This window comes from Triticum urartu, chromosome 2A (assembly GCF_056163025.1).
Source record: "Triticum urartu cultivar PI428250 chromosome 2A, HENAU_Tu73, whole genome shotgun sequence".
Lineage (NCBI taxonomy): Eukaryota > Viridiplantae > Streptophyta > Magnoliopsida > Poales > Poaceae > Triticum > Triticum urartu.
Window position 1 is genome coordinate 719,780,607 of NC_141874.1, and position 21,158 is coordinate 719,801,764.

The following is a 21,158-nucleotide window of genomic DNA, read 5'->3' on the forward strand; positions in this document are numbered from 1 at the left end:
ACACCGAAGTGGCTGGATGGCTTCGCCCGCACGCCGAAGAACCCCGTCTTGCTATTCGGGAGCTTCTTCGGCGGCATGGCGGGCCGGGTGGCCGCAGACGAACCGGGCGGCGGCGGTGAAAATAGGGTGGATTCACGGGGCGGCGACCGGGGTGGTGGTGGCTGCGGTGACGGTGGACACGGTGGCGACGACGAATCGGGCGACGACCACTAGTAGAAAACAGGGGCTTTGGTTCGGTCAGAAAAGAGCATTAATCTCGGTTGCATGACGAACCGAGACTAATGTGAGCATTAGTCCCGGTTTGAGCGGCTAGGGCACCGTACAAGCATTACTCCCGGTTCAAATGGGACCTTTAGTCCCGGTTAGTGCCACGAACCGGGACTAAAGGGTGCGATGCCCATTAGTACCGGTTCGTGGCACGAAACCTTTAGTACCGGTTCGTGCCACGAACCGGTGCTAATGTGGTTGAGGCATTAGTACCCGTTCGTGGCACCAACCGGTATTAATGGTGCAATTTTCAAATCCTACCGCCCCCCCCCCCCCCTATCACCTTTTCAGTTTTGTAAAAAGCAAAAGAAAATGATAAAAACTTCAAAAGTTAAAATCCTTCGAGATGTAGTTATGTTACTACATCTACTAATTAGGAAAATGTAAAAACTTAAATTTGGACATGTTTTGCAAAAAGTGTAGGGAAAATGTAAAACAGGTATAACTTTTGCATACGATGTCAGAAAAAAACGTATAATATATCAAAATGTTCAGCACGAAAATCCGCATCCGATTTTGACAGCCTACAACCTATTTGCAAATTTTTAGAATCCTCAAATTCCAAAAGGAAAAAAAGTTATGCTCAAATTTCGTTTTTTTTTAATTTTCGTTAAATCTGGTAAAACTATGGTCAAACTACTTATTCAAGAAATATTAGTGTTACTAAATAATTATTCAATAATATTAGTGTTACTAAATAATTATTTCAGTTTTTTTAATTTTGGTCAAATCTGGTCAAATTGTGGTCAAACTGTGGTCAAACAATGGTCAAAGTACTTATTTAAGAAATATTAGTGTTACTAAATAATTATTGTTTTAGAACAATAATTTCAAATTCAAACAGTGAAATTTGTGACTTCATGCTCAAACTAAACTCCTGAGGGTTAATAGGATTGACATCTTACTATTGTTAGGAAAACAACAAGTGCAGACTTGGAAACGAGGGAGAATAGAACCCGGAAGTTAAGCGTGCTTAGGCTGGGGGAGTGAGAGGATGGGTGACCGTCCGGGAAGTTAGATGATTTGAAATGATGAGCGGTGATCAGAGATTAAATTGAGCAGTGATGAGGGCTGATTAGAGATTAGAGGTTAAAATAATTTGGAAATTTGAAAATCGAAAAAATATTTCAAAAAAAATCCTTTAGTACCGGTTGGTGTTATCAACCGGGACTAAAGGTAGACCTTCAGGCAGCCACGTGGAGGGCCTTTAGTTCCGGTTAGTATAAGAACCGGGACTAAAGGGGGACCTTTAGTAACGACCCTTTAGTCCCGGTTCCAGAACCGGGATAAAAGGCCTTTTTTCTACCAGTGGACGGTGGAGCTGCGAAAAATACGGACGATTCGCGGGGCGGCGGTGCAATGGTGGCTGGGTGGGTGCTTGACGGTCGAGTGGTGGCTGTCGCAGCGGCAAGCTCGGCGGCGACGACAAGTTGGATGGTGATGATGCTTCTGGTTATCTTCCCATGCGAGCCCTCGTAGAGGCCACGAAATTTGATGGAGCAGGTTCATGGGCGAGAGAGGGAGGTGGACTGTTTGTTGAGTTCGATGCGACATTTATGAGCGGACTTGTGTTAAGAGTTCAAGGGCATTTTGTTTTGGATGTATTGATTTGCCGCAATTTATTCGGGAACAAATCGTGTTTGAGTTAATGGATTTTTTTTTATCTTGGTTTCAAAAATTCGTAGTGATCTAGTAGACATGTTTATGAAAAAATGGACATATTAGGGGACTTTTCCTGCCGACCGTCCTAGTCACCCTGGCCGGCCCGCCTGACCGGAGGCCGTCACATCTTTACCCAGCTTCACCCCACGGGATATCGCCACGTCGAGGCGTCATGTTGCTCGTCACAATTGTTATCCAAATCTGGCCAAGCTGTCGGTCCTACAAGGCACCACTAAACAAAAACAATATAAAAAGGTGGTTCCCGCTCGCACCCGGGGAAGGCCGCAACCTCCCGCCCCGCCCCGCCCCGCCACCGGCAAAAGCACGCCACCGCGCCAGCGACACAGCACCATTCTGAACCAACACATTTCCTCCTTGCTACAGCCTACAGCAACACACCCAGCGACGATTCGTCGAGGTAGCTTGTGTTGGCGGCGGCGATGGCGATCCACCTGCTGGCGTTCATGGCGGCCAAGGGGTTCGTGCAGGTGTTCCAGGTCTCGGCGCCGCTGCTGTGGCCGCTCAACCTCTGGCTGCCCCTCCCGCGCAACCTGCCGGAGGTCTGCGTCGTCGTCTGCAGCGCGCTCGCCGCCCACGTCGCCTGGCTGCGCCGCGCCTACGCCCGCCGCGGCTCCCGAAGCCGCGACGACGACGACAGCGAGCTCCACCGCCAGGCGCTCGTCGACGCCTCCGCGTACTGAGATGCCGGAGCAGGACGGTTTTTCCTTTTTCATTCTGATGATTTGTAGGTTTGCTGGCTGCACTGCATGTTCGATCATTGTGTTCCCGAGCGTCCCGTGATATGTGTATGTTGGCTGCAAGTTGTAGTAGCATTCAATCTGTAGATACGAGTAAATTCTAGTAGTAAAACCGACGGATTCTGTCGTGATTATTCGCTTTGGTCAATTGCTCCAGCATCTCCAATGCAACGGTACTAGAGTTACTATTTCTTCAGGAATTTTTCCATGGCAAGAACAGAGTAGTTTTATTTGTTTTGACCGGGATGGCATTGGCAAGAGCAGAGGAAGCTTCGTCGTAGATCATACCGAGTACGTAACGTACGCGCCACAACGTGCCAGGCCTTCACGTTATCTTCTTATCGACTCATCCTAGCTACTCTCTGGTTAACTAATATTCAGTCGAGATCATCATGCTAAGTAAGTGCATTGCTGAGCACCTGATAAGTACATGCACTAGGTAAAGTATAGTGTCTTATCTGACACGGTGAAGGCGGCTAAAAGTAAAAGAATTTTCTCTTGTTGATGACTTTTCTACCCAGCATGATGGCGTGAGTTGTTAGCATTCTTAACCGATATTATGCGACTACTGATTGTTAAACGACAAGGGCATTTGTCCATCTTTGACGGCATCTTTCACGACCAGTCATCCCTTCTCGACGAGCAATTTGATAAAATGACACATTTTTTCTTGTACTTTGATCCAATGGCACGACTTTCTTTTTATTAGATTAAATAGCACACTTTTCATTCATAGCTGGATAAAATGGCACAAACTGAATTTTTCCTCCTTTTCCAAGTCTGAGCCCACACGTCATAATACTTTGGACGAATTTGCCCTTCTGTCTGGTCAACCGGTTCCATTGAAACAGAGAAAAGGAGACTATGCCAAAAAAGATCAGAGGAGACGAATGACCCAGAGGAACGATCAAAACAGAGACGAACGATCCCGAGGAGACTCACAGGTTCCCTCCCATCCCGTCTCTCCCTTCATCTCTCTCTCTCTATTATATATATCTCTCTCTCTCCTTCTAATTCGATTCAATAAGCATGTAAATTAAAGCTAAATTTCTTCAGGACCGGGCATCAATACAAGCTAAATTTCTTCACAGGAAAAAGCATCTGTAGCTTTTAGACAGCTGAACGGGCAATCAAAATTAAAAGCTAAATTCAGGCCAGCGGCATGAGTTTCATAGGTAGACTGCTAAAGCTAGCACTACGGCGGCGAGCAGCTACAGCCAACTACAACTGCAAGCAGCTACGAACACGTGCTACAGTCAGGACTCGAACATGTCCAGCGAGGGACCTGGACTACGACGCACTACAGGGAACTTGAAGTGGCGGCACCCTTCTTCTCCTGCATGGGTGAGGGAGCGGCCGGAGCGTGGTGGACGGCGGCGCCCTTCTTCTCCGACACGCCAAGGGAGCGGTCAGAGTGCGGCGGACAGCAGAGCGTCCTCTACAAGAACGGGCACGGCGCGGTGAGGTGGTGGCGCCAGGGAGTAGCGGCGAGGATTCATAGTTGTGGGGAAGAAGCACACCGAACCAGTAGCGGCGAGGATTCATAGCTGTGCTTGGCTCCGAACCAGTTGACCAAGAAGAAAGGGCAAAATAGTCCAAAATATTATGACTTGTGTGCCCAGACTTGAAAAAGGAAAAAAGACTCAGTTTGTGTCATTTTATCCAGCTATGAATCAAAAGTGTGTTGTTTAATCCAATAAAAAAAAGATGTGCCATTGGATCAAAGTACGAGGAAAAGTGTGCCATTTTATCAAATTGCTCCTTCTCGACAGTTCTAGCTTTTGCGCGAGCCCTGTAGTACTACACATAGCTGAACAGCGGAAACGACACCTCTGAAAGCCATATGCAGATAATCAGATTTGTGCGTGTACAGAGACTTGGAAGTACTCCCTCCAGTTCTTTTTAGTCTGCATATCAATTTTGTCTGAAGTCAAAGCATCTCTACTTTGACCGAATTTATAGAAAAAAAATATTAACATTTACGATGCCAAATTAATTTTGTTAGATTCATTACGAAATGTGGTTTCATGGGATATATATTTGGTATGGTAGATATTGATATTTTTTAATATATATTTGATCAAACTTTGCAAAGTTTGACTTGACCCAAATCTAATATGCGGAGGGAGTAACGTGGAGTCCAGCATTATGCAGTGGCGTCGTCCTTGGCTTGCACGCCATGTCAATGGCATGACCGCATCAGCGTCGGCAATCATTTCCTCCAGATCCAACGCCTCTGCCTGGCCCCAACAGAATGCAGGGGACACTTTGTTTTCAGTTACAACAATCAGGGTGGGCACCAGTCCCGTCTGAAACAAAATAATTTTGTCCATCTTCGTTCCATGCGAGAATTCTGCAGTGTTGAAGTTGGTGTCTTCATTGGACTAGATTCATTTGCTACCTCCAATATACGGTAGCGCTGCCTTGATCCCATTTCTGCATGCATGATTGGGGGAACAAACAGGCATATTTGCACCCTACGTGCAACCAACTAGCGGATCATCTGATCATCACGACATTTAATGGATATGCATGGATCGAACGCCGGGCAGCCGAAGATCCGCCGAAGGGCCAGCGCGGCGGCGGAAGAGCGGCTCCTCGGAGGCAGAGAGGCCGAAAACAATGCCCCTTTCAGGGACCAAAAGATATGCCAGGACGCGACTGTGTCCATGCTCGGGATCGTTGGGTTCAGGACAGCGAAATCCGCAATCAATTTAGAGCGTTTCCGAAAGAAAACAATCAAATGCAGTGATGTACTTACGTATTACGCTTCTCTGTGGGGCTGAAATCATTTTGTGGGTGATGTGGGGCTGTGGTCTCGGATAAATATCCGAGCTCGTCACTCGATCTTAGCATCTACTCCCTCCATTCGGAATTACTCGTCCAAAAAATGAATGCATCCAGATGTATTTTAATTGTAGATACATCAATTTTTATGACAAGTAATTTCGAACAAAGGAAGTAGAGTACTACCTGTTGCCGCTTGAATTTGTATCCTTGTGTGCACGAAATGTACTTGACTTGGACGTTAGCTACGTCGACAATGATCATGTGACTCCAGCACTAGTGGCGAGAATAATCTAACCCAGCCTCCAAGAGAAGACAGGCCTTATCCATCTGCATGTTCCACCTAGATCGAAAGAAGTGAACCGGCTTGTTCTTGTGTAAAAAAGGAAAAGAAAATGGAAGCTTGTGCCCAGTGGCCGATGCCGATGGGAACGTATCCTCTAACATCATGGAGGGATGTCACGAAGCTACAGTGCAATCTCAGTGCAAAACGAAGGAGGAATGTTATAAACACTGTAGCAAAGACACTGTGCATAATTACTATTCATAGAAAATAAAATCCGAAATTACTATTATTGTATCATAATTTTGTTTGTATGTAATTTTTATAAATGTATACAATACATTTGTAATTTGCAAATTAATTCAAGTCATTTTATGCTTAATCGTATGAATGTGAAGAAGGAATGTCAGGGTACTGTAGCTTCCCTAACATTCATTCGTGATGTTAGAGGATTTCGTTCCGATGCCGATAGGCGATGGCTACTTGATTCCTTGTCGAACGCTAGAGTTACCTTACCTGTGGGGCCAGAGGCTCCCAACTGGCACCGGGTTTGGGGCCCGGCAGGTGGATGCCGACACGACATGTCCCGGCCCAATCCAGTCTGCTTAGTTTTAGACCACACATCAACTTTCTGCTTTTAGTTTTGCTACAGCCCACATACTACTTTCTTCTTTTGGTTCGAGTTGTGATTGTGAACACAACCATCTACAGAATCGGACGTGTAGCAGCGCTCCCACAGAATTAACAGCGCCGCAGAACTGCCTGGAGCACCTACCTTCGTACGTATTCTGTGGACACCATCTGGGCATGTAATAATCGCTGAGAAGGCATACGCGGCGGCTCAGTGTGAAGTTACAGCGACGGCCGGTGTCCCACGGAGGACATGTGTCGATCTGCCGCTGGCCAATTCGTCGCCGCACCTCAACTGATTCAATTCGCCGCGGACAATGTCAGCAGGCCGCATTGTCATGAGCTGTGTCGTGGCAGTACGTGCGCACTGTAGAACTGAGTCCATTCCGCTCCATGATAAAACAACCCTCGATCACCATCGCCGGCCATTATTAGTTTCATCCAACTCCAAGCCAGTGCTCTTCGCTCTGGAATATTCCTAGTTAATGGCCGGCGGGTCAGGTCCGTGGTGACTAACCACCACCAGCTAGCTAGCAGCGCCACCTCGAGAGCGTCGCCATGGCAGGGGCGGAGGGACCGGCCGTGTAGCGGGCAGCACGAGGCGGCTGGAGGAGTTATCTGGAGGTCGATCGACGATGGCGGTGCATGTGGTGCTCCTCGCCGTGCCGGCGGTCGGCGGGTTCATGCAGGCGTTCAAGTTCTCGGTCCTGCTCTGGCCGTTCAACATCACGCTGCCGCTGCTCCGCCACCTGCCGCGCGTCTGCCTCACGCTCAGGGCCGCCGCGGCGCACTACGACGCCGAGCTGCGAGCGTACCTCACCGCCCGCCGGACGGTGCCGCTGCCGGAGCCGGGGTACTCCACCCTCCGCGGCGCGCAGAGGCGCACCCGTGAGCAGCTCGCCGCGCACGCCATGATCGCCCTCGTCGACATCTCCTACTGATGTCGCGTAGCCAACAGCTGCTTAACTCTGGCGCTGCTCTTCTTGGTTTGATAGGCTGCTTCAGAGCTTTTTTTGGCGGTGCTCTTCTTGGTCGTATAGGTTAGTTATAAGAATTTCAATTGGATCCTGCACATAGCCACATGGGTCTTCCATTTCTCTTTGCCTGCATTCGTCGGCTGCGTTAATGAATTTGTTGTGATCTGTATTCATTTATGAAATGCAAAGGAGCTTAAATTAGGACATACCTGGCTTCATATTGTTTTTTGAAACAGTTGCACCGATCTTATTCCTTGTGAAAGATGGTTGGAATTGGCAAGAATCCAACCACAAGACTACAATAAAATCACTGGAAACATATACACTACAGCTCGGGGTCGGGGATATGATTTGCACAAAGAAAAGAGTAGGAAAACACATTCAAGGAACATCGTCCGAACAGGTTTCACGTTTGCCGAGTCCATTTTGAACCCTGATCTCACTGAATTCTTCAACTGCGTGCGAAAATAAATGCAAATAAATACATGTGTTGACATTGTATATCTTCTCCTAGCTCATAATTTGAGGTCATATGTTATACATTGGTAGTTTGTACTACTCCCTCCATTTTTGTTTAAAGGGCGCAGCTCAAAAAACTCTGGGACCAAGGTGCCTAGTAATTGGACGAAAATCGTGGACGTGGGACGTGATATTAGCATCAGGAGTTAAGGTTCTGCGCCTAACTAATCGCGTTAAAAACGCTTAGTAACCCCATGGCCAATCAGCGAGCCATCTCCTCGCATGCACTGGTGGAGCCAATTCCAGCCGCGATTTCCTCTCTTTCTTCTTCTTCCCGCACTCGTTCCTTTCTCCCCGCTCAGTTTCCCTCAAAAACGCGAGTGAAAATTTCATCTCCGATCGAAAACTCGCGCCGATCTTCCCCGCTGCCAAATTGTAAACGAAATTTTCACCGATCAATAGTTCCCGCCGATCTTCCCGCCGGTGCTCTCTTTATATATGTGTGCAGATGGAGGCACACGAACAGACATCGGTCTGCATCTCTCCTCCATCTCACTCCAATGGCGCCGCCACAGCCAGGGGGATCAGATCGCCGGCCTCCTCCTCTTGGCCTCCGTGGGCTTTCGCGGGTGGCTTTCCAACCTAGATCGCCGCCACCAGGAGCAGTTCCTCCTCCTCTTCCTCTTGGTCTCACAGGACGTGCGTCGATGCCAGCTTTCTCCATTGGCACCGCTCGCTCGGAGCCGCATCCTCCTCCAACGACATTGCCTCGACGGCGTGTCGGCCTCGCACGCCCATCTCGTCCTCCGGCACCTAACGAGGCCGGTTCCTCGAACTGGAGTGTCTCCATTGGCGGAGCCGTGGCAGGTAGCGGAGAGATGGTAAGATCTTCGTTCGTGGGGTTTAGCCTCGTCAATGGTGGCGGCGGGATCTCGTTTGGCAGTGGCGGCAGTGAGTCCATGGGCTTCACTTTCAGTTCCGGCGCCGGTGGCATACGGATCAGAGATGGATCCTCCCGTGCTGCCACCATAGAAGGTAAACCCTAAACCCTAGTTGTAGATCATGTACTCATAGTTTTTTGTAGTTTTAGATGATCATGTACCCTAAACTCTTGTCTGCTGTCACGTGTGCATGATCAAAGGAATTGGGTTCGGCCTTGCTGGACAGAATGGGCAGGAGATGACCAACGGAGACACTCCAACAATTGGCTACCGAGGGGTTGTATACAACCCAAATTTTGCCCATGCCGACGAATACCCTCCTAGTCAAGAGCATGTTCAAATCCAAAAAGAACCTATCGATTTGAGTAAGCACCTTTTGATCATATTTGTGTGTTTCAGTAATATTCAATATTTTTCATGTCAAATTATTCTGTCCAATGCATTTAGATGTTATGTCGAACAAGGAGACAAGAACGCACTACCGTACAGATGATAAGCGACACATATATTCTGAGATCCTTGCCCGTAATGGTGGGGGTAATAGGTTGAAGCATGGAGTTTCTAAAGCTGTTGCACTAGCTTGTGAATGTCCAAGGAGAATAGTGCAAAGGGTATGGCAGCAGGCTAAAAATGGTGGAGGCATTACAGGGGTAAAAAACAATCGGAAGCTCAAATCGGGAAGGAAAAAGATAAATTTAAACATAGATGCATTGGAGGCCATCCCACCTGGAGAGAGAACAACATTAGAACAAGTTGCTGGACATCTAAACTTGTCAACTACCACTGTTTGGAGGAGGTGAGAGTTCTACTACTGAATTATTGTCAAATTTCTACATGTCAACATTCCTTTATTTTATGGATTTCTAAATGATAGGTTGAAGATGAAGGAAATTCGACGAATAACAAGTGAATTGAAGCCCGCCTTGACTGATGCAAACCAAAGGGCTCGTCTGGAGTATGCTCTTAGGCATCTTGAACCATGTAGCATAACATCCCTAGGTGGTATTAATCCCACATTTAGGGCTGATATGGATGTGGTTCATATAGATGAGAAATGGTTTTATCGCACGCGGAAGACCCAGAACATGTATTTGAGTCATAGAGAGGAGGCACCACACCGGGAATGTAAAAATAAAAGCCACATTCAGAAAATTATGTTCTTGTCCGCAATGGCCAGACCAAGGTATGATGCTCAAGGCAATTGTGTGTTTGATGGCAAGATAGGGGTTTGGGCTTACACAGAGTGGGTGCAAGCTAAAAAGAGAAGTCAGAATAGGTTGGTACTTGTTCTTGTTACTACTTTGTGCTAAAAAAATTTGTGCACATTATTCACTACTTTGTGCTATGTTTGAGTATATTTGTTTCTATATCCATAGGTTGAGGGGGGCATGGGAGCTGAAGCCTGCAGATACAGTGGACAGGGAGAAAAGTCGGGAGTACTTAGTGAAATACGTACTGCCGGCTATAAAGGAGAAGTGGCCTGAGAGCGATAGATGGAATACCATCTACGTACAGCAGGACAATGCTAAGACTCATATAAAATCATATGATCCACTTTTTTTGCAGGAAGCTGCTAGGGGTGGTTGGGATATTAGGATGATATACCAACCACCTAATTCTCCTGACACAAACATATTAGATCTTGGTTGGTTTGCCTCAATTCAAGCAATGTTCCATAGAAAGATGCCCAAGACCCTAGCCGAGATTGTCCAAAAGGTATTGCACTGATTAGATCTTGGTTGGTATTCTTTTTATGTTCTATGTGATATATACCTATTTGTGTATGAACTGTTTTGAGTTTTTCATGTCATGTGTCATAGGTTAATCAATCCCTAGCTGAGTACCCGCATCAAAGGCTCAATAGGATCTGGTTGAGTCATCAAGCGTGCATGAGAGAGATCATCAAGCACAAGGGGTCTATCCACTATGCTGTTCCTCACTTGAAGAAAAAACCACTAGAGAGAAAAGGTATTCTCCCGGTTAGTTTGACGATTGACAGAGAATATGTCGAGCAGGCAATTCAGTACTTGAACTCAACATGAGTTGTAACATTAGCATTGTCCTGAAAGTTTGTTTACTAGCTGATATTGGGACTATCTTTGAAAGTTTGTCTTTGAAAGTTTGTGTTTCAAAGTTTGTCTTTGAGTTGAAACATTAGCATTGACAGAGAATATTGTCTTTGAAAGTTTGTTTACAATGCAATATTGGGACTGTCTTTTGCACTTTGAGAAAAAACTTGGAGTACAATTTCGACATTTGCCTTACAAGTTTCAGTGATAGCTAACAGACTAGTTCATCTCGGTGTAACAAGTTTCAGTGATAGCTAACAGTTTCAGTGATAACTTTGATAAAAAACTTAGCACTGACATACTTCATACAAACGCAAAAAAAAATCCACTGCAATAGAATTTTTTATTTCATTCCATAATTCACAACCAAGATCAAGGTTCACAGATTTTTTTTATTTCAATCCATAATTCACAACCAAGATCCACTTAAACATGGCTATTTCTTGTTCAACATGAAGCCTAGTTCATCTCGGTGTCCGGCACAAATACATTGTCATCTTCGGCAATGGTTGAGGTGTTGCGACCGCAACGAGAGCACACACCATCTTCACCAATTCCCACAGTCGTTGCGCAGTCCTTGCACCAGTAATCATCACACAGAAGTGGATTTCCGCATAGCTCACAAGGTACCACGTCCATTGGCACCGGCAGAGAGCAAGCAAGACAGCAAAAAATCGATGCCTCACCACGCACACCACAGTTGCGACACATTGCAGGGAAGACGCATCCATCACATGAAGACGTAGCCCTGCGTCGCAACGCGAGGTTAGTGCTGCGGATGTACCTTGCCCTAGCCGAAATCCTTGATTCACCAGCTCCGACATTGGTTGCACGATCAACTTTCTGAAAAAGATCTTGGATGGTTGCATAAACCCTCTTGAATTCATCCTCGAGTTCTATCACCTGGCCGTGTGTTACCTCCACCTCGTCATCCTCGAGTTCTTTGACAACCTCCACCTCGCCCTGCACCTCTTCAACCTCGCCGAGCTTCTCCATGTTGCCTTCCTGCTCGCTGGCTCAAGGAAGAGGAAGCAATGTCTGCACTTTTATACACAAGAGGAAGAGGAGGCGCTGGGAAAAGGAGAGCAACAGCTTCTGCATGCAACACGGAGGGAGTACAGACGACGGCATGCAACTAAAGTAATCTGCGTTCACACCTCTACAAGCCACAACTTGTTTCCACTTGCATGCAGACTCCGGAAGGGAAGAGGAAAGAGAGAAATTAAGACTCTAATTAATGTATTGCGCCTTTGCATGCTTCGATTGTGAAAACGGCTGAATTTGGAGCTGCGCCCTTTAAACAAAAATGGAGGGAGTACCAAACTTGTACTAAAGCAACATCAATTAATATGGATCGGGGGGAATAACATTGTTTGACGTCATATGTTAAAGTGCTTTGTGGATTTTGTGGATGTTCGCGAACCCTTCTTCATTTTTACTCATATATGAGATGTCGAAATAAATGAGGAGCTAGTAAAGAAATGTTAATCCTCATTATTTGGATAATTCACAATGGAACATCAAGGCTTTTTAAAAAACCGTTTTCATAGATAAAGCTGCCAAGAAGAAGAAAGTCAAGTTTTTGCTCATACATTTTTTGGTATTTAAGTTGTGTACTTAAGATCATGAAGAGATAGTTGGTCTGTCCACACTGTTCAATATGCCTTGCTACACTGAGGCAGTGAGTGAGGCCCAAGCAGCCCAATGCTTGTTTATCAAGAAAAGCAACCCAACATGGATCACGACAATACAAAAGAAACTTATTCTAACCTCAAGATGACTTGTCAGCATTGTCAATTCTTCTTTGTAACGCATTCCTCCTCTTCTTACACCTCACTAGTAAAAAAGGGCCATTTGTCCCGGTTCGTAAGGGCCTTTTGTCCCGGTTTTGGAATCGGGACTAAAAGGTCGTTACTAATGCCTTTGGCCTTTAGTCCTGGTTCTTACACGAACCGGGTCAGATGGTCCTCCACGTGGCCGCTGCGGCCAGCTCAGGCAGGGGGGACTTTGGTCCCGGTTGGTGACACCAACCGGGACCAAAAGGCGAGCTGAGGTTTTTGTTTTTTTTAAAGGGGCTGGTTTAGGGGTTTTGGGGGTTAGTTTAGGTTGTTATTAGCTAGCTAATAGAGAGAAGTGTCCTCTCTTATATCTCCGTGCTTAGTTTACCAACGCTACTGCTATGCCTAAACATGGCTTAGATTGAAGTGAAGGCAACACGTGGTGCATGTCAAAAGTAATACTAATCCTAACTTGATCAAGTTTGGATTATACTATTTTCGACATGCACCACATGCATGTTGCCTTCACTTCAATCCAATCCATGTTCATTTCACCCGCTGATATATAATAACTCTTCACGCTCGCATCATGCACCATCATATATAATAACAAGTCCTACTAATCATCATCATACAACTTATACTCGTTATTAATAACAAGTCATACGATCATCATCCTCATAGTCATCGAACCAACCCTACTTAATTGTTCTTAGCACATGATCATCAGTATTAGGTAGGACCTAAATACCCCCTTTAAGGTAAAATAGCATAAAACAATATAGACATTGACTCTCCATTATGGAGAATGGAGATCATCATGTCTCCAATTCTTGCGCTTCGCTTCCTTTTGCTTCCAAGAACCTCCTTACGACTATCCATACATTTTTTTCATTCTTTGATTAGCATGTCTCCACTTCTTTGAGAAATCCGGTATGAACAGTTGAGATTCGTAGGATGACCTAGATGTATGTTCAAAACACGAAGGCTGCCATTCAGATACATCAAATGAGGCACACAATCCGTCGGGATTCTCTGTTGAAAAACATAGTAATGACTTCATAGTTAGCAATGATTTACTAGTTTTAGAAATATGCAAAAGATGCACGGATGTCGTAATAGTAAAAAATCTTACCAGGGTATCTCCATGGTAGTTACCGTAGTTCAACACGTGCACTAGTGGCACGTATTGACCATAATGTTGAGGGGTTTGATTGTAGATATTGTAATTCTCAATATCAGTACAAAATCTGACCAGATGATTTTTCTCCTGATAAGTTAATTCGGAGCCATCGGTGCAGTGGGCTTTGTCTACCATCTTTTGCACATTCTTTGAAGAATGAAAATAAGCTGTCAATGGAAATAAGCTGTCAACTATTTTGAAATAAACAATATAAATTAGCTAATAACTATGTTTGATAAACTCACATAGCGGTAGAATTGGAGGCGTATCAACAAGGACCCAAATGTCCATATTGTCTTGCTCGATTTCAGAATCACCAAGATCCATGGTGACAAGCATACCCTCATCAAAACCATACATCTTGCAAAGTGCTTCCCATTTTTTGTAATCAAAATGGGTTACACTCTCAGAATTGTACAACTTTACTTCAAAATCCACACCATGATGGGTCCTTAGGTGAATTTTCTTTGTTTCGAAAATTTCATGGTCTTCAAAACCCATCCTCTCCAAGACATAGCGTCTTGCATGGCATGGGATAAACTAGTCGAATTGTAAAAGATGAAAAGTACACGTTGAAATATTTGAAGTCGTGCTTAATTACGAAAAAATAACACTTGTCGTTGTTGCGTACCGTTTCAACATTGAATGTCTCCTCGAGCTTAATGCTGAAGCGCCGATCTTCGTCCAGGTGAGGCCTGTCGCACAGACCTCGGTCGTCGTGGCACCAGTTACACTCCCCCGGGAGACTTTCGTCGTCCGAGTACGGCAGTTCCTATGTTCATAATTCAAATATTAAACGTCTATAATAAAATATATGTACTAAAAACCTAAGTTAAATCATTATTATTCAACACGGGAATGAAGCAGAAGCTACCCCCATATATGGTGGAGACTCGATAGACTTAAATTCAACCTGAGGACTCATATTATAGGACTCATATTGACATGGAGATTTGGCTGGTCTCACCTCGAGGTCGGACGGGGGTCAGTGACGGGGACGACGACACGGATTATGGAGGGGGCTCCTAGATTTCTGTAAAAACAAAAACCCTATAAGCTATCAAGTAATCAAATGCATACGCCATGCATAGTGCTCTCCAATTTTAGCATTCAAAGTAGGAGTACTTTTCCAATTTGAGCATTCAATAAGCAAAACCAAATCTAAAATAAAGTAGTATTCAAATTAGCATGCATTCAATTATAAGCAAAACTACATCATCTCTTGCGTCCGTACATCGTCGAATATTATCACTAATACTCCTCGAATACTATCATACATATAGCATCGCTAATACAGCTAGAACCGTAGCGCCTGACGGGTATCGGCGCGGGCGATGGACACCCAAAGAGAATGAACCATCACATGATCATAGTTCCAGTGAGATCCCTGAAGAACCTGCCAGGTATTGTCGAACCTGCCCTCCAACGCAACCATGTAGCGATGGACGTGCTCGTCCTCCTCGCTGACACGGTGACGTACCACCTCCGCGGTGTCCGGAAGCCTCGGCACCGTCACTGGCCCACGCGACCGCTACAAAATAAGGATCGGGTCAACGACGGGATGGCTCCTCACCAACCTACGTCTCCCGGAAGATAGCACCTCCCAATACCAGCCCGGCGGAGCCCAGTCCCGGACATGGCCCCTCTGATCAAGCCGTCCTCCTCCGCCGAGTCGATGACGAGGATGTAGGATAGGCATCGTCGTTACCTTACCTGTGGGGCCAGATGCTCCCAATTGGCACCGGATTTGGGCCCCGGCAGGTGCATGCCGACACGACATGTCCCGGCCCAATCCAGTCTGCTTAGTTTTAGACCACACACCAACTTTCTGCTTTTAGTTCTGCTACAGTCCACATACTACTACTTTGTTCTTTTGGTTCGAGTTGTGATTGTGAACACAACCATCTACAGAATCGGACGTGTAGCAGCGCTCCCACAGAATTAACAGCGCCGCAGAACTAGCTGGAGTAGTGGACTACCTTCCTTCGTACTACGTACTCCATTCGTTCCAAAATAGATGACCCAACTTTATACTAACTTTATACTAAAATTAGTATAAAATTGAGTCATCTATTTCGGAACGGAGGAAGTACTATTCCGTGGACACCATGACCATCTGGGCATACGCGGCGGCTCAGTGTGAAGTTACAGCGACGGCCGGTGTCCCACGGAGGACATGTGTCGATCTCCCGCTGGCCAATTCGTCGCCACACCTCAATTCGCCGCGGACAATGTCAGCAGGCCGCACTGTTAAGCTGTGCCGTGGCAGTACGTGCGCACTGTAGAACTGAGTCCATTCCATTCCATGATAAGGGCTTCTTTGATTCAAAGGAATTTTATAGGATTTTTGAAGGATTGAAATTCTTAATATTTTTTCCTATATTGATCCTTTGATTAATATGATTGGATCCCATAAGAATTTTTTCAAAGGAATCTTTTGTACTACATTTTATAGAAAATTTAACATCCCCTCCAACCTCTTTTTACAATTCCTTTGTTTTTCCCGTGGCATCAAACAATCATTGCTAATTCTATAGGATTCAAATGGGCATGCCACTCCAATCCTACACTTTTCCTATTCCTACGTTTTCAAAATCCTACGAATCAAAGAGGCCCTAAAACAATCCTCGATCGCCATCGCCGGCCATTACTAGTTTCATCCAACTCCAAGCCAGTGCTCTTCGCTCTGGAATCCTATTCCTAGTTAATGGCCGGCGGGTCAGGTCCGTGGTGACTAGCCACCGGTTAGCTAGCAGCGCCACCTCGAGAGCGTCGCCATGGCAGGGGCGGAGGGACCGGCCGTGTAGCGGGCAGTGCGAGGCGGCTGGAGGAGTTATCTGGAGGTCGATCGACGATGGCGGTGCATGTGGTGCTCCTCGCCGTGCCGGCGATCGGCGGGTTCATGCAGGCGTTCAAGTTCTCGGTCCTGCTCTGGCCGTTCAACATCACGCTGCCGCTGCTCCGACACCTGCCGCGCGTCTGCCTCACGCTCAGGGCCGCCGCGGCGCACTACGACGCCGAGCTGCGCGCGTACCTCACCGGCCGCCGGATGGTGCCGCTGCCGGAGCCGGGGTACTCGACCTTTCGCGGCGCGCAGAGGAGCACTCGTGAGCAGTTCGCCGCGCACGCCATGATCGCCCTCGTCGACATCTCCTACTGATGTCACGTAGCCAACAGCTTCTTGATTCTGGCGGTGCTCTTCTTGGTTTGATAGGTTGGTTCAGAGCTTTTTTTGGCGGTGCTCTTCTTGGTCGTATAGGTTAGTTATAAGAATTTTAATTGGATCCTGCACATAGCCACATGGGTCTTCCATTTCTCTTCGCCTGCATTCGTCGGCTGCGTTCATGAATTTGTTGTGATCTGTATTCATTTATGAAATGCAAAGAAGCTTAAATTAGGACATAGCCGGGTTCATATTGTTTTTTGAAACAGTTGCACCGATCTTATTCCTTGTGAAAGATGGTTGGAAGTGGGAAGAATCCAACCACACGGACTACAAATGAAAAACATTGGAAACATATACACTACAGCTCGGGGATATGATTTGCACAAAGCAAAAGAAAAGGAAAACACATTCAAGGACCATCGTCCGAACAGGTTTCACATTTGCCGAGTCCATTTTGAATCCTGATCTCGCTGAATTCTTCACCTGCATTGTATGTCTTCTCCATGAAAGGCGCATAGCTCATAGTTTGAGGTCCTACGTTAAACTTCGGTAGTTTGTATTACCAAAGTTGTACTAAAGCAATGTCAATTAATATGGATCGGGGGAAGTAACATTGTTTGATGTCATATGTGGAAGTACTTTGTGGATTTTTATGGACGTTTGCGAACCCTTCTTCATTTTTACTCAGTTATGAGATGTTGGAATAAATGAAAAGCTAGTTAATAAATGAGAAACTCCATGTACCTCTCGGGTCGCCTCCCCCGCGGGCGACTCGGGAGGGCTCCGCCGCCGCCGCCTAGTCCCTCCAGCGTCCTTCTCCTCCTCCGCCGTTGCCGATGGTCGGCGTCGGGCAAAGCCCGTGCGTGCGTTGGCGGCGGCGGAGGGTCTCTCCTCCCGTTCCCAGATCCACGGCGGCGCGGACGTCCTGATCCGCGGGGTGCGGCCCTCCCGACGGTGTGGCGGATCCCGGAGGCGGCGGACTCGCGGCGGTGCACGGGTGCCCAGATCCATGGGTGTGGGACTCCCGGCAGCGTGCGGACTCCAGGTGGCGGCGGGATCGCTCGAAGACGGGCTTGGGCGATGGCGTCGGCTGCGCGGTGTCGGATCTCGCTCGCGGCGGATCTCGCCACTCCGGCCGTCATGGAGGAACCTAAACCAGGGGCAGCGGCCCCGTTAGGCATGGCGACTGCGTCCTCGGTTGGCGACGTTCGCAGGGGGTGGATGGACGACGTCTTGACTACGTGGGCGGTGAGTCGCCGGTGGATCTCCTCCGCACTGCAGACTCTCTCCCGCTGCACTTGGTGGCTTACGACCGTGGTCGTCGACCTCGATGCGTTCGCGGGGGCTGGTAGAGGTGACATCGGACCGGAGGAAACTCTGAATGACTTGTTCATCTCGACGGTGGCGATGACCAGGGTCGCCGTTCTCCTACGTGCAGGTGTCGTCGAGGTCCCTACCCTCCACCCAGACCCCATTCCCGGGTGAAAACCCTAAATCTCCTTAGATTGGGCGGCGGCAGCACTGCGTGTGTCGTGCCCTTCTTGGAGGTGCCGCCTGGGGCGATTGTGTTGGAAATATGCCCTAGAGGCAATAATAAAATGGTTATTATTATATTTCCTTGTTCATGATAATTGTCTATTGTTCATGCTATAATTGTGTTATCAGGAAATCATAATACATGTGTGAATACATAGACCACAACATGTCCCTAGTGAGCCTCTAGTTGACTAGCTCGTTGATCAATAGATGGTTACGGTTTCCTGACCATGGACATTGGATGTCATTGATAACGGGATCACATCATTAGGAGAATGATGTGATGGACAAGACCCAATCCTAAGCATAGCGCAAGATCGTGTAGTTCGTCTGCTAAAGCTTTTCTAATGTCAAGTATCTTTTCCTTAGACCATGAGATTGTGCAACTCCCCGATACTGTAGGAATACTTTGGGTGTGCCAAACGTCACAATGTAACTAGGTGACTATAAAGGTGCACTATGGGTATCTCCGAAAGTGTCTGTTGGGTTGGCACGAATCGGGACTGGGATTTGTCACTCTGTATGACGGAGAGGTATCTCTGGGCCCACTCAGTAAGACATCATCGTAATGAGCTCAATGTGACTAAGGGTTAGTCACGGGATGAGGTGTTACGGAACGAGTAAAGTGACTTGCCGGTAACGAGATTGAACGAGGTATTGGGATACCGACGATCGAATCTCGGGCAAGTAACGTACCGATTGACAAAGGGAATTGTATACGGGATTGCTTGAATCCTCGACATCATGGTTCATCCGATGAGATCATCATGGAACATGTAGGAGCCAACATGGGTATCCAGATCCCGCTGTTGGTTATTGGCCGGAGAGTTGTCTCGGTCATGTCTGCATGGTTCCCGAACCCGTAGGGTCTACACACTTAAGGTTCGATGACGCTAGGGTTATTAGGAAGACTTGTATGTGATTACCGAATGTTGTTCGGAGTCCCGGATGAGATCCCAGACGTTACGAGGAGTTCCGAAATTGTCTGGAGGTGAAGATTTATATGTGGGAAGTTGTCATACGGTCATCGGAAAAGTTCGGTGGCATATCGGTATTATACCGGGGCCACCGGAGAGGTTCCGGGGGTCCACCGGGAGGGGCCACCTCTCTCGGAGGGCCTCATGGGCCGTAGAGGAAAGGGAGCCAGCCCTTGGAGGGCTGGGTGCATCCCCCCTTGGGCCCATGCGCCTAGGGTTGGGGGGAACCCTAGAGGGGGCGCCCCCCTTGCTTGGGGGGGGGGGCAAGCCACCCCCTTGGCCACCGCCCCCCTCTAGATCTCATCTAGAGGGGGCCGGCCCCCTTCCGCCTTCCCCTATAAATAGAGGGGCAAGGGGAGGGCTGCATACCACATCAAAGGCGCAGCCCCTCCCCTCCCCAACACCTCTCCTCCTCCGTTAAGAGCTTGGTGAAGCCCTGCCGGAGTACTGCCGCTCCACCACCACCACGCCGTCGTGCTGCTGTTGGAGCTCTCTTCCTCAACCTCTCCCTCCTCCTTGCTGGACCAAGGTGCGGGAGACATCTCCGCTCCGTACGTGTGTTGAACGCGGAGGTGCCGTCCGTTCGGCGCTAGGATCATCGGTGATTGGGATCACGTCGAGTACGACTCCATCAACCCCGTTCTCCTGAACGCTTCCGCTCGTTATCTACAAGGGTATGTAGATGCACTCCTTTCCCTCTCGTTGCTAGATGACTCCATAGATTGATCTTGGTGATGCGTAGAAAATTTTAAATTTCTGCTACGATCCCCAACAGTGGCATCATGAGCTAGGTCTATGCGTAGTTTCTATGCACGAGTAGAACACAAGTTGTTGTGGGCATCGATTTTGTCAATTTACTTGTCGTTACTAGTATTATCTTGATTCGGCGGCATCGTGGGATGAAGCGGCCCGGACCGACCTTACACGTACGCTTACGTGAGACTGGTTCCACTGACTGACATGCACTAGTTGCATAAGGTGGCTAGCGGGTGTCTGTCTCTCCCACTTTAGTCGGATCAGATTCGATGAAAAGGGTCCTTATGAAGGGTAAATAGAAATTGGCATATCACGTTGTGGTTTTGGCGTAGGTAAGAAACGTTCTTGCTAGAAACCTATAGCAGCCACGTAAAAACTTGCAACAACAATTAGAGGACATCTAACTTGTTTTTGCAGCATATGTCGTGTGATGTGATATGGCCAAAAGGATGTGATGAATGATATATGTGATGTATGAGATTGATCATGTTCTTGTAATAGGAATCACGACTTGCATGTCGATGAGTATGACAACCGGTAGGAGCCATAGGAGTTGTCTTAATTTATTTATGACCTGCGTGTCAACATAAACGTCATGTAATTACTTTACTTTATTGCTAACCGTTAGCCATAGTAGTAGAAGTAATAGTTGGCGAGACAACTTCACGAAGACACGATGATGGAGATCATGATGATGGAGGTCATGGTGTCATGCCGGTGAAAATGATGATTATGGCGCCCCGAAGATGGAGATCAAAAGGAGCAAAATGATATTGGCCATATCATGTCACTATTTGATTGCCTGTGATGTTTATCATGTTTTACATCTTATTTGCTTAGAACGACGGTAGCATAAGTAAGATGATCCCTCGCAATAATTTCAAGAAAGCGTTCCCCCTAACTGTGCACTGTTGCTAAGGTCCGTTGTT

At 47.2% G+C, this 21,158-nt stretch overlaps 4 protein-coding genes across 4 annotated transcripts; all 4 read left to right on the plus strand.

Annotated features, from left to right (window-relative positions):
* Nucleotides 1-2,195: 2,195 nt before the first annotated feature.
* LOC125530243 (uncharacterized) lies at nucleotides 2,196-2,821 on the plus strand. Its single transcript, XM_048694634.2, has one exon. It carries the CDS (start codon nucleotides 2,370-2,372, stop codon nucleotides 2,628-2,630), a length of 261 nt encoding a protein of 86 aa, XP_048550591.1. The 5' UTR covers nucleotides 2,196-2,369; the 3' UTR covers nucleotides 2,631-2,821.
* Nucleotides 2,822-6,721: 3,900 nt separating this feature from the next.
* On the plus strand, nucleotides 6,722-7,570 carry LOC125530244 (uncharacterized). The gene has a single exon (XM_048694635.2). It carries the CDS (start codon nucleotides 7,023-7,025, stop codon nucleotides 7,326-7,328), a length of 306 nt encoding a protein of 101 aa, XP_048550592.1. The 5' UTR covers nucleotides 6,722-7,022; the 3' UTR covers nucleotides 7,329-7,570.
* An 813-nt stretch (nucleotides 7,571-8,383) lies between these two features.
* LOC125527430 (uncharacterized) lies at nucleotides 8,384-10,806 on the plus strand. The gene is made up of 6 exons (XM_087540255.1): nucleotides 8,384-8,858; nucleotides 8,965-9,129; nucleotides 9,212-9,560; nucleotides 9,639-10,040; nucleotides 10,141-10,480; nucleotides 10,585-10,806. Exons 1-6 carry the CDS (start codon nucleotides 8,384-8,386, stop codon nucleotides 10,804-10,806), a joined length of 1,953 nt encoding a protein of 650 aa, XP_087396381.1.
* A 5,609-nt stretch (nucleotides 10,807-16,415) lies between these two features.
* On the plus strand, nucleotides 16,416-17,559 carry LOC147987128 (uncharacterized). The gene has a single exon (XM_087540256.1). It carries the CDS (start codon nucleotides 16,649-16,651, stop codon nucleotides 16,952-16,954), a length of 306 nt encoding a protein of 101 aa, XP_087396382.1. The 5' UTR covers nucleotides 16,416-16,648; the 3' UTR covers nucleotides 16,955-17,559.
* The last annotated feature ends 3,599 nt before the right edge of the window (nucleotides 17,560-21,158 follow it).